Source organism: Strongylocentrotus purpuratus, unplaced genomic scaffold, assembly GCF_000002235.5.
Source record: "Strongylocentrotus purpuratus isolate Spur 01 unplaced genomic scaffold, Spur_5.0 spur5_scaffold_6, whole genome shotgun sequence".
In the NCBI taxonomy this organism is placed as follows: Eukaryota; Metazoa; Echinodermata; class Echinoidea; order Camarodonta; family Strongylocentrotidae; genus Strongylocentrotus; species Strongylocentrotus purpuratus.
Genome location: NW_022145612.1, coordinates 20,813,736 through 20,825,857, shown reverse-complemented (window position 1 = coordinate 20,825,857; position 12,122 = coordinate 20,813,736). Strand labels below are relative to the sequence as shown.

Here is a 12,122-nt window from a genome sequence, read left to right as displayed (position 1 = left end):
AGAACACTATATGGAGACTTGTAATCATATATGGTCAGAGTAAGAATCATAGAATCTGTTTTATTGCTCATTACAAACACATACATAATTGAAGACAAGCATGAGAAAAATAAATGGAATATGAATGATGTACATTTTGTGAACATAAAGCTTAATATATCATTTTCATGGTGTTGTCTGAAATGAATACTTTATCAGCAATGTTACAGTGAATTTTATGGAATATGTATCACATATATTTGTCCAATTAAAATATTACAATTGCATACATAAGCTATGAGTGCTTCACTGGAGCAAAAAAATGATGTAATGATTATCATCATAGAACTCAAATGTGTAAACATATTTCATTAGAGAACTTATGCATATGAATATGCTTCACTTTTTTTCTGAAACAGAAATGATGATAGATATTTCATAGAGAAAACAAATTTTGATTCAATTTCAATACATATGAATAGGTCTTGGATTTATTGGTTTCCAAATAAATCTATTTGAGATAAATCAAAGGAGCCCATAAGTTCATCTTTGAGAGGAAAAAAATGTTGAAAAAGGGCATCCTTGCACTTTATCAATGACTTCTTCTCGTCTTGTGAAAATATCTTTCTGTCACTGATGTCATCACAAGAAAGTCGATCATACAGCTGGAATAGAGTATAGTGAGTGATTCACTTGGAATTGTGAGTGCGGAATGACCTGAAACTAATATCTCTAATTTTAACCGTAATTCACAGTAAGAAAAAAAATCGTTTGTAAGGAGGTAATGAAATACAACACATTTCTAATTTGGTCCATTGTCATTTTTAAAGCCCTTCTATTCTCCCATACCTAGAATTTCCTCAAATTAATGATTAAATCTATAATTGTGGTCTTGAGTATGTTCCATCACTTTGTTTCTGACATTTTCATTAATAGGAGCATCTTCAAATTGAAAGTTTCTCAACATTGAATTTATAATAACTATGCATCCCCTCTATTACCCAAACAAAAAATATATATAGTTAAGAAAATAATAATAAATCAGAAAAGTTCAAAAGTCAAGATAATATTTGAAATCACTAGATAAAGACATTTTAAGTTCCCATCATGCTCATTATAAAATGGGTCATGAGTCTCATGACATTTGTGTAATGCTGGACAACAGAAGACATTGCATATAGCTGTGAATACACGAAGCCAATTATTAAGTAACTTGTGTTTAAACTCTTATGCAGAGTGGAAAATAGAATTGCAGATCTTGAACATGAATAGATTGCACTGTATAGAAATTAAGAGAAAGACAAGTGCCATGGTAATAGACAGACAGACAGATAGACAGACAGGTGGATAGACAGACAGACAGACAGATGGATAGACAGATAGGCAGACAGATGGCTAGACAGACAGACGGATAGACAGACAGATGTACAGACACACATACATAGATATGTATAAATGTAGATAAATAAATTCCAATATCAATCGTAGTGATAAACATATACAAAGGAGCTTTGTAATAAGCTTGGTAAATAAATGAAATCATATGGTGCACTTCATCAACTGAGTCTGAACAAAATATGTTTTTTTCAAGTACTTCAGTCTTGTCCTCAAAATAGGCAGAATATGTTTTCATCTTGTTAACATATTACATTTAAATAAAATTTAGACCTGAATGACTTTGTTTATCATCATTCTCCCAAAATACTAATAATGTACATATACAGTACATGTATATCCAATGTGAGATACAAAAGAAATCAACATGAAATAAAAATGGAAGACTTGCAAACTATAGTCGGCATTCTACATGTACCCTGTGGCATGAATAACCTGTATGACCTAAATTGACCACACACAAAATGAGAACAGGATAGGTCATTTCATGATCAATTCAACAAACATTTTGTCAATGGTCAATCTTAGTGTATGGTAAGATTAGACATTCTAAATAAGGATTCATATTGTGCATACTACAAGAATTGTCACTATGAGCAATAGTCCACCTAATCTATCAATGCCATGAAATCAACTGGATACATGAGTTACATAGGCAGTTATATTGCAGTTTTGACAAGCATTCCTATTTTGAATATATCACCACAGCTTATGACATTGAATTTAAGGCACAATGAATACAATTTTGTTTTAATACAATAGTTGGATTATGATATAAGATAAGAAAAGGTACTACCATGCTTAAATTTGTTAATTTCTAAGCCAATGAAATAAATGAATTATAAACAGTTTTCTATTTAAGTACTAAAAATAATTACTGATTATTTTTAATTCATGTCTCACAATATAAACGCTTGTGAGCAATGAAACGTTCATTCATCTATCAACGAAGGAAACCATTCTACTATTAATCTCCTAAACCCAGTACAAAATCATTTCCATTTTCTACAGTAAAAATGTGAAAAATACAGATACAAATAGACAAAATGAAAGCAAAGGAAGTTGGCAATGGAGGTATTCCGAATATCAATGGTTATAGTAGTTAAATTAGAGTCAAGTAATAGCTACTCGACACCATACGGTACAAGCCTCATTCACGTATGACACAGTAAACCGTCTAAAAAGAAGGAAAAAATGCAGCAGATTAAATAAGGTGACATAATTTAAGTGTAATGTGTTTCACATTTCTATGTATCTTATATTACAAATAAAAGTAGGAGCCTTGTTGCATTCAGCTACATTTTTTCATCTCCATCTACCAACATTTACACACAAGTAAATAAATTGTGTTTTTTTGCTGTGGTAGGTTCTTCTGTTTTTTTTTTTTTTACACGGTTTACGGCATTATGTGTGAATTAGCGCCAAGTCAGCCAGGTGAATCTGTAACACCTCTCACTAATGGATGCCATGATCATCTTATAATTCGTCCTTCTTAGGTTTGATCTCCTGTAGATCCTTCCTGTGTTTAGGCTTGTATTTCTGCAGCTTAGCGTACCTCTTCAGCAGATCCTTCCAGTAGCACTGCACATCGTCCATACGAAGGTGATTCCAGATAAAGTCACGACCCCTGAGGAACACACGGTGGCAAGATTATTGAACATAAAACAACATAGAGTGAATTTAATATGATAATGATACGAGAGCTCATTATGCTGAAAGATGAACAAATAAATGCTATTCTTTCACACTGCAACACCAGGGATCTAAATCATTAAAGTCTTTCAAAAAATGGCATGCTGAAGATGGATTTAAAAAAATAAGATGTCTACCGGTAATTGGTATAGATAGAGTATGTAAATATTAATATTACCAGGAAATTACATAACTGTATATAAAAAGCTTTTTAAAGCACCTGCAAACATTGGTGTGTTGAAGTTCTAACAATTATGTGATATTTCTTTCTTGGGGCACACGGAATAGCGTTAATGCTATAAAATAACACTCAGTCAAATCATGTACCAATGTGCCACATACCACTTCTCAATTCTGCATACAGGTACATACACACATGTTTACCACATGGAAATATATGGTACATGGAAGTATTATATTTTGAAACATAAAGTATAAGCATGAGTCACACATTCCAGAGTGCAAACAAATGTTGTATATCATATCCCTACAGATCACTGCAATGCTGCCATAACAGAAGCTGAACTGTGATAATGTTGATTGACGGATGAATATATCTCACCTGTCTGCGACCTGCTGAGCTACCTCTTGGTTGGCCTTGGCAAACTCTATCAGTTCTCTGTGGGAGGGCACAAGAAATGGAGGAGTTAAAGGGCACCAATCCTCATCAGAAGTGTAAGTTCAAGAGTGAATCATCAAAAATACTAACCTCATTGAACTCTCTATATCATTACATCAAACATTTTAACCGGGCACATTATTAATAACATTATAATTGTTTGAAAGACCTATGAATTTCTAGAGGTGATACAATCTATGGTAATAGATTGATAACACAATGACATGTTGCCAATTCCTGTATAAAATGTGAGTCTCATCGCTCTTTATTTGTTTTCTTTTTTTTAAACACCCTTTGTAATTCCCTACCCACATCATATATGATCATGAGGTACTAAAAGACTCTCAAATATCCACTTCATATTACAATCTGCACTTGATTTCAAACATTAACCCCTTATCATTGTACTGATGAAGTTAAAAAACATAAACAGGCACTGCTATGCCCTGGATTTTGATTAAGACTACATTTAGCATTCTATTGAATTTGTAACTGTTTTAGGAACCATATTTAGTGTTAAAGGGCAAGTCCACTCCAAAAAAAACTTACTTTTAATAAAAGCAGAAAAATCAGATAAAGCAATCAAAAAAGTTTGAGCAAAATCGGATAACCAATAAGAAAGTTATGAATTTTTGAAAAAGTATGTAAAACTATGGAACAATGAGAATCACAACACAATTTGCCAAGATGGTTATTAGTTTGTGACGTCATGTCCTCACAACTTATCAATCGCTTTATATAGTTTAATCCCATTAATTTCCCCTTTTATCCCCTAAAACTTGATTTCCCCATGCCTTTGCCCAGGCTATATGATTTGTATCATATTGCGTGCATGACATTTCCCAAATTTTTTTATGAATTTTGAAAAATTGATACTATTTTCTGAATATTGTATTTCGTAATTATTGATTTTTATATAAATAGTTTATAAAAATTCAATTTTTCATGATTTAACTGGACGAAAATTACTCTTTATTTGTGCATCCACACAAACACATATTACTAACAATCTAACTTGGATGCTGGTGTGAAGAAATAAGATTCTTAGGGTGAAAATAGGAAATTTATATCATCATTATAAAGAAAATAATTAGTGGATAGTGAGGACCATACGTCGTAGACTCATGAGTGAGTTGCCAATTTGTGTACTGATTTTTAAAGGTTTTTATGTCATTAAAAATTCCTAACTTTCTTGTTAGGTATCCGATATTGCTCAAACTTTTTTTGATTGGTTTGTCTGATTTTTCTGATTCTATTGAAAATAAGTTATTTTTGGAGTGGACTTGGGCTTTAAGCTTATCTTGAATGCCAGTAATGGAACTGTATAGCTTTAGTTATTATCAATTGTTTGTCATGACACTGAAAAAGTTGTTGGGACCACCAGAAGACAAACAAACTGATGAAGGTCTAATAGGATTTTTTTTAATACAAAAAAAAGTACACCATATATTTGGACATGCAGAATCACTTGTTATGCACATTTCCAGTGATTGGGATCACCAGCTTTGCTCATGACACAGCAATTATACATGTTCTATAATAAAAGTTTGGCAGACATCATGTATTTGAAGTCTTGAAAGTGCAGTGACAGATTCTTTGAAAATGACAAGCATTGGTGCTTTATGATATACTCTGGCAACAATTGCTGCAGGCTTTACTTTTCTAAAAATATAATGTTAGGCTAAGGGTCCCAACTGGGTTTATGATAATATGTATGGCTAGAGATAAGGTAAGGTTTAGTAAACAAAAAGGTTAGCATGGGATATTGACCACAGAACAATTGTTGCCAGAGCATGTATTGCACAACTTTCAAGATTACCATACAACAGTTTCTTACCTTGCATCAGAAAGATCTTGCTTAACAGGGATGTAATGAACCCATGGCTTGAGTGCTGGGTAGAAGAATTCCAGCCACTCATCACCAACATGAAAGACAAGGGAACGGCAGAGAAACAGGTGCTTCAAACGAAAACTGGCAGCAACTCCACGGAAATTAAACAGGTATCTATTCAAGAATAAAAATTAAAAATTCACTTATAGCAAACAAACACTACAAAGAGTATTATGACAGTAATATTATCAGTTTAAGTATTCAAAATTAGAAATCTACCAAGATTTTTCAGTACTTCAGATAGAGTTCTTAGTGAATCAGTTAACTACCTTAATTAGATATATCATCAGAAAGAGCTGTAACGATTAATAATATAGTAAATGGTTGAATTCAGAGTTTACATTACAAAAAAAACATTTTCATACATAAAGTAGAATTTTTAACACAGCAATGGTAAAATGAAGATTTCTCAAAGTAGCTCTGAAGTACTTCAACAGAGTTTCAAAATATTTTGTCCCCCTTTATATTCTTTTCTTTCTGTTCTGTTTCTACTACAATAGAGTCAACACAACCTTCATTTTATGACCAGAGGTGATGAAAATCCCATCTGTCAAAAAAGACAAACAAATTATATAAACGTAAAATCACTGTCATATCCCCCTTACTTGTATGTACAGGGCATGCTACTCTCATATACATTTTTTGGGGGCAAAACGAAATATTACATTTTATGAAATATTTGAATGAAATATTACATTTAATAGTAAACCAATATGCACCTGTATTTGCAGTGATCTTCTAATGTCATTTCTTTTGCAGGAGGCATATGTAGTGTATCCTGTGCATGAAATATAAACAAATACAATACATGTATGCAAATATACGCAAAATGGTCTATAAGTCTAAAAGAAACAGATATGCCCTTATTTTTACAAAAAAATGAAATCTGAAGCTGGATTTAAACTCGGTCTTCTTAAGTCAAATTAATCAAAGAAAAGAGTTTAGACTTACACACAGGTCTACGTTTTGTTTTTTCTTAGTCATGATTTAGTACCAGCATCTGATTTAACTGAATTACCAGTAGTAGAATATAGATCAACTCTAGTTTAAATTTTAAAACAATAGCTTGCTGAACTACTGTATTCAAAGTTCTTTAATTTGATGTGTTTGGGCTGCCCAACATACATAGAAGGTGTATTTAAAACTCTGATTTGAACTTTTGAAGATGTATTATTTAAAACTCTTCAAACTCACTGCATCAGATTTCCAGGCTTGATTCTTGGTGTAGCTTGCATCAACCAAGTCTGGATCATCTCTCGACAAGAGAACAAGCGGGTCTCTCTCAGCAGTCGTTCTGAGGAGGAGATATCAAACATTGTTTTGTAGTGGAGTGTTTCATAACATCTATTAGAGAAATTAAGATCGTGAGGAGAAAAACCGTTGGTGAAATGACTAAAGCCCATAATGGTATTGTGTTGAACAACAGTTGAAGTTTTAAACAGAAAATATTTGCTGGGAATAAAAAGCCTCATCATAACTGAAAGAGTCCACTGAAACACTTCCGGGGGTACTTCAAAAAGAAAACAGATGTATTTCATGACAATTTTCAACTCGATAGTTTGATGAATTAATACTTCACATAAGCTTCAGATAAATAAATTCGGATTGAGAGTATAGCCATTTGAAGTAGAAAGCTTTCATATGCCACCATTTGTATTTGTAAAAAAACCTTTTCAGGTCTAGTAATACAGATGCAACTCATGTTTTAATCTATTCACTGTACGTCATGATATGCAAAGAGGTTCACATGAAAGGTAAGCACTGATGTGTTATTGATCAAGAATGGATGAGCAACACATACCTTGATCCCCTGAAGAATGCTTTATCTTCTTTTGTGTCCCAAGGTAATTTCTGTGATTCCCTGAGGTGGAGAAAGGGTACAGAAAAGTAACATAGTAAAATATTATAATCATACCTGTTATACAAAAACTAACTTCTGGTAAGCATATTGCCCCAGTAATATGTTCATATCAACCATATTTAACTACAATTCGTAATTCTTTATATTTATTAATTTCTTTTAATACTTTTGGTCAACATTTTATTAGATCATAAGTTAAAGTGCAAGAAATGATACTAGTGGCCTCTATAATACTTACATACACAATTCTACATTAAGATGTTTTACTCTAATACTTTGAAACAGTGAGAGTAGTATAAACAATTATTCAGTGCTTCAAGTATTTGCAAATATTTACATATCTATTGATTTTTGTTCATATTGCCGTAGCTCAGTAAAATTGATTGACTGCACAAAACTAATCATTACCTAGACATGTTGCGTACAAGATTAATAAGTGAATGATTGGTTGATTGAACAGATGGAATAAATTCAGAGCTGCCATCCTTGTGTGACCAAAAAAAGGAACCATGATGGCAAAAAAGAGGAATTCATTAAAACGTAACTTAAAACCACACGTGACACACTTCCAATGCAGAAATGTCCATTCCTTATGCTGTTTTTTCCATACAAGCAGGTATTTTTTTGGTGATTATTTTGGTATTATCGGCATTTCATTCTTTTTGACAATATTTTTCTCTTCAAGTATGTTTTCATGTATGCTTTAAACTTAGTTTTATATTGAATTTGTGATCAAATCAACATTTTAGGGCAGTTGCTTGGTGTGGTACGTAAAATAAAAAAAATATTAATAATAAATAATTTAAAAAACAAACAAACTGTAAATTGCATGCAATCTTACTTGTCAATAGACTCTCTGAAGAGATCCCATCGTCCGAGGCCTGTAGGAAACAACGGCCATACTGCTGGACCACCTTCCCAGAAAGTCCAGGCTGGGTACATTATATCATAATGCTGGCTTTGTACCTGTTTATACAAACACAGACATGAATGACTTATCTTGGGAGACTTGGTAATAACATGAAATGGCAGTTTTGTGTAAAGGTATCCATTACAACCCTTGTATAAAGAAACATGTAATCAAGAACAACTGACCAAAAATGTGATTATTATAAATTTGCTCACAGCCAGTGGTAGATTATTTGTATAGAAGTTGCTCTGTATAAATTTATCTAATCATTATTAATATACAACATTTTCAGTATGTTATACTGAATGTTTTAAATTGTTGCTGCTAGCAAGTTTTACAAAGCAGAGCTGAGGACTCCATTTTTTGCCATTTATTGGAATCAGCATTGATTTGGTAATAACAGATGCAAAAATGTATTCAACACAAGTCATTGTATAACAAAACTTCATTTCAAGGCCAGGTTGGTATGGTTTGAAACTTGAAATACAAAAATTGACAAATAAAGCAATTTCATTCATTTATCATCCATTTCAGGTTCATGTCTCATACCAAAACAAACACAGAGCTCATTTGGAATGAGAATACTATGGATAAAAATCAGAATACATACCTTACTAAAAGAAAGGACGGGTATTGGATCAGTATACTTCCCACTCTGTGGCCAGTCCCTAACATTCATCACAAACTCCATGTCTGGCAGTTTCTTGATGATGCGTAAAATGAAATGTTCAACTCCATTGCATCTGTGGTAGTAGAGAGTAGAGAATGTATTCATATATTGTTTTTAGTAGGACAGTACATATAGACACTTCAAAGCAAAAGATATATAATTCAACAAAACCAAGTAGTTCTCATATTTTACTGTTTACATGAGAAAAACATATCTTACATGAATTGATTGGAAAACAAAAAAAATACTTTTGTGTAAGCTTTTAGATATGCTATCAATAAAAAATTATGATGTATAACAAAATCTTCTTTGATACTTGCAGCATCCTTGTCTATTTTTTATTTTCTCTTCCACCTCTCTCCTCCTTTTTCCTTTGTTAATCTTTCTCTTGCTATCTTTTTTCTCTCTATTTTATATTTATATCTTTCTGATTTTCGGCACTTCTATTTAATTTGCAGTCTCCATGTGCCTCTCTCTCTTTCACACACACCTCTTTACACAATTTTCACCCATAGTTGACTAATTTCAATTTTGCTTTTTGAGTTCATGAGTTGTTCAGTTATTAAAGTTAAGTGCTATATAAAACAGTTATCACTACCACTATCACCATTATTATTATTAGTGTATGCAGAGAGTAGGCTTTAAAATTGAGTAAGTGATTACCTAGCAGGAAACATGCATTTCTCTTCCCTGTAGAGCCTATGGTTGATGACCTGATAGAGGGTACCTCGACTCTCTGCTTTCACCACATCCGCTCTGGTGATACCTCCTCTCTCCTCCCATACCGACAAGTCTTCATCCATCACCCTAAGCAACGAATCATAAAATTACAAATTGATAGATTTTAGTCGAGTAGTCTTAAATCACAAAGTAGTAAGACAGTCTGTTTGTTATGATTGAACTGGTTACACAATGGATAAAATGAAAATCTGTAGATGCAGGCCTAATGGCTAATGATGCTTGTGTTTACTCTTATCATATCAAGTCTCCGGACTATGGACCACAAGGTACGGGATTCAAATCGCTGTCGCAGCACTAATGTCCTTTGGCAAGACATTAATCTACAATTACCAAACTCCGCCCAGGTGAAGTAAATGGCAGGAATTAGTTCCTTAAAATGCTTGAGTGCCATAACGGCAGCCGTGCTAAACCCATGGTAATAATGAACATTGCCAGGAGTGGCAATGTGCCAAACATGAGCGCTATACAAGACTCCAGTTTTATCATCGTTATTATTATAATAGAACGATAGTTAAACCAAATATTGTTCTATACATGTACATGTAGCTTACAGGCAGCTGGATATGATATGCTACATTCTATAGCATTCTGTACATACAATACAAGGGTATTTGCATTTGTATGTACAGTAAATATAAAATGTTAAAAAAGAAACAGGTAACAATAAACAAATGAAAACACATAAATTCAACATACAAGTTCTACAAGTTCATACCAGAATGAATCATCTTTCCAGATGTGCAGCGATATTTCAACATATTACATCTGTTAATATATGAAACACAGACAATCATATCTGCAGTTAATCTTAGAGGTTTGCCTTCTACAGTGTATCACTACCAGCTTCATATTCCTATTTCTAAATTGTATTGATTTCTTACCCTGCGTGACAGGAGCAGTCATCTGTTACACAGGCTTCGTAGCTTGAAGTGGCCTCTTCTATGAGTGATAGATAAGGCTGCCACTTTTCATCTATAAGATTAAGTGAAAAAAGGAAACAAATCAATATTGAACAATCTGGATCATGTTATGATGATTTGTTATAATAACCCCATATTTTTTGCAGAGTTAATTTGAAAAGACCCTGAATCAAGCCATTTGGCAAATGTAAGAAAATTTAATTCGAGGATCTAGGTAGAAAAACAAATTAAAGTGGCCCACAATATAGATCTAGCCCCACAGAGCCATGGGGTCTACAAATGGCACACTGATACTACTAGCTTTACACTTCATCTTAAAATGTTATATTGTCGACTAGATCTAGACCCTAGTCATGTTTTTCTTTTTTTAATATTCCCTGAACTTCTGATGACAATTTAATTAAGAAAGTCAAATTAGACCCAATGCACAACATAGCTTTAAAACATCCATTTACTCTTTTAACCTTCTCCTTTTCCTCTCATTTTCCTTTTTTCATCCCCTTATGCTCTAGGCCTACCCCCCCCCCCCCACCCATTCTCCCTCTTATTCTCCTCCTCCTCCTTCTTCTTCTCCCCCTTCTTCTTCTTCATCTTCTTCTTCTCCTTTTTTTTTCCTTCTTCTTCTTCTTCTTTTTCTTCTTCTTCTTCTTCTTCTTCTTCTTCTTCTTCTTCTTCTTCTTCTTCTTCTTCTTCTTCTTCTTCTTCTTCTTCTTCTTCTTCTTCTTCTTCTTCTTCTTCTTCTTCTTCTTCTTCTTCTTCTTCTCCTTCTCCATTTCCTTCTCCTTCTCCTTCTCCTCCTTCTCCTTCTTCATTCTTCCTTCTTCCTTCTCACAAAACTCTCAGGTCTGTTAGTCTTACTCTTACACAAATACTAACAAGTGGGACCGAGCTTTTCCAGTCGGTGTAATAATACGGTTTAAAAAACATCATACACAACGTAATAAAAGGTGCATTTTAGCACTTTAGAATAATTACCATTTTCAGTATCTGCTTGTGTAAATAAAAGTTGAGAACATGTCAGGAGGAGGCAAAAACGAAGAATTCCTGACCGAGCCATTCCCATTTTAGTCCTGCAGGAGGCTGACATCTTTTGCTACTATACACAAAAATATGTGTGGTCATGCGCCATCTGTGTTCATTTTCGTGCAGTTACTAACAGCACAACAAAAGAAATTCACTGATTCACGACAGCTCAATAACCAATCATAGATTGACTAGTGGCATATTGTAAATCATTACCATATGTTATTGATGTTGAGAATTGACAAAACGTCTCGAATACATGTAGACCTATGGGGATTTAGATTATGTTTTTTAATTCTCTTAACAATATTTTGTAAACCAGTTTCTCGTTATTCATTTTCAATAGCATGCCTATCAAATTGGCCTATATACACTAATTCGGAATAGTGATTGATTGATTGATTGATTTTATTCGTCAAGT

At 33.2% G+C, this 12,122-nt stretch overlaps 1 protein-coding gene across 1 annotated transcript; it reads right to left on the bottom strand.

The window, feature by feature from the left end:
- Nucleotides 1–29: 29 nt before the first annotated feature.
- On the bottom strand, nucleotides 30–11,797 carry LOC577218 (protein O-glucosyltransferase 1). The gene is made up of 11 exons (XM_774818.5): nucleotides 11,654–11,797; nucleotides 10,640–10,730; nucleotides 9,681–9,824; nucleotides 8,958–9,090; nucleotides 8,279–8,403; nucleotides 7,378–7,437; nucleotides 6,771–6,870; nucleotides 6,296–6,354; nucleotides 5,523–5,690; nucleotides 3,629–3,685; nucleotides 30–3,001 (listed from the first exon to the last, which is right to left on the bottom strand). Exons 1-11 carry the CDS (start codon nucleotides 11,763–11,765, stop codon nucleotides 2,851–2,853), a joined length of 1,200 nt encoding a protein of 399 aa, XP_779911.4. The 5' UTR covers nucleotides 11,766–11,797; the 3' UTR covers nucleotides 30–2,850.
- Nucleotides 11,798–12,122: the final 325 nt, after the last annotated feature.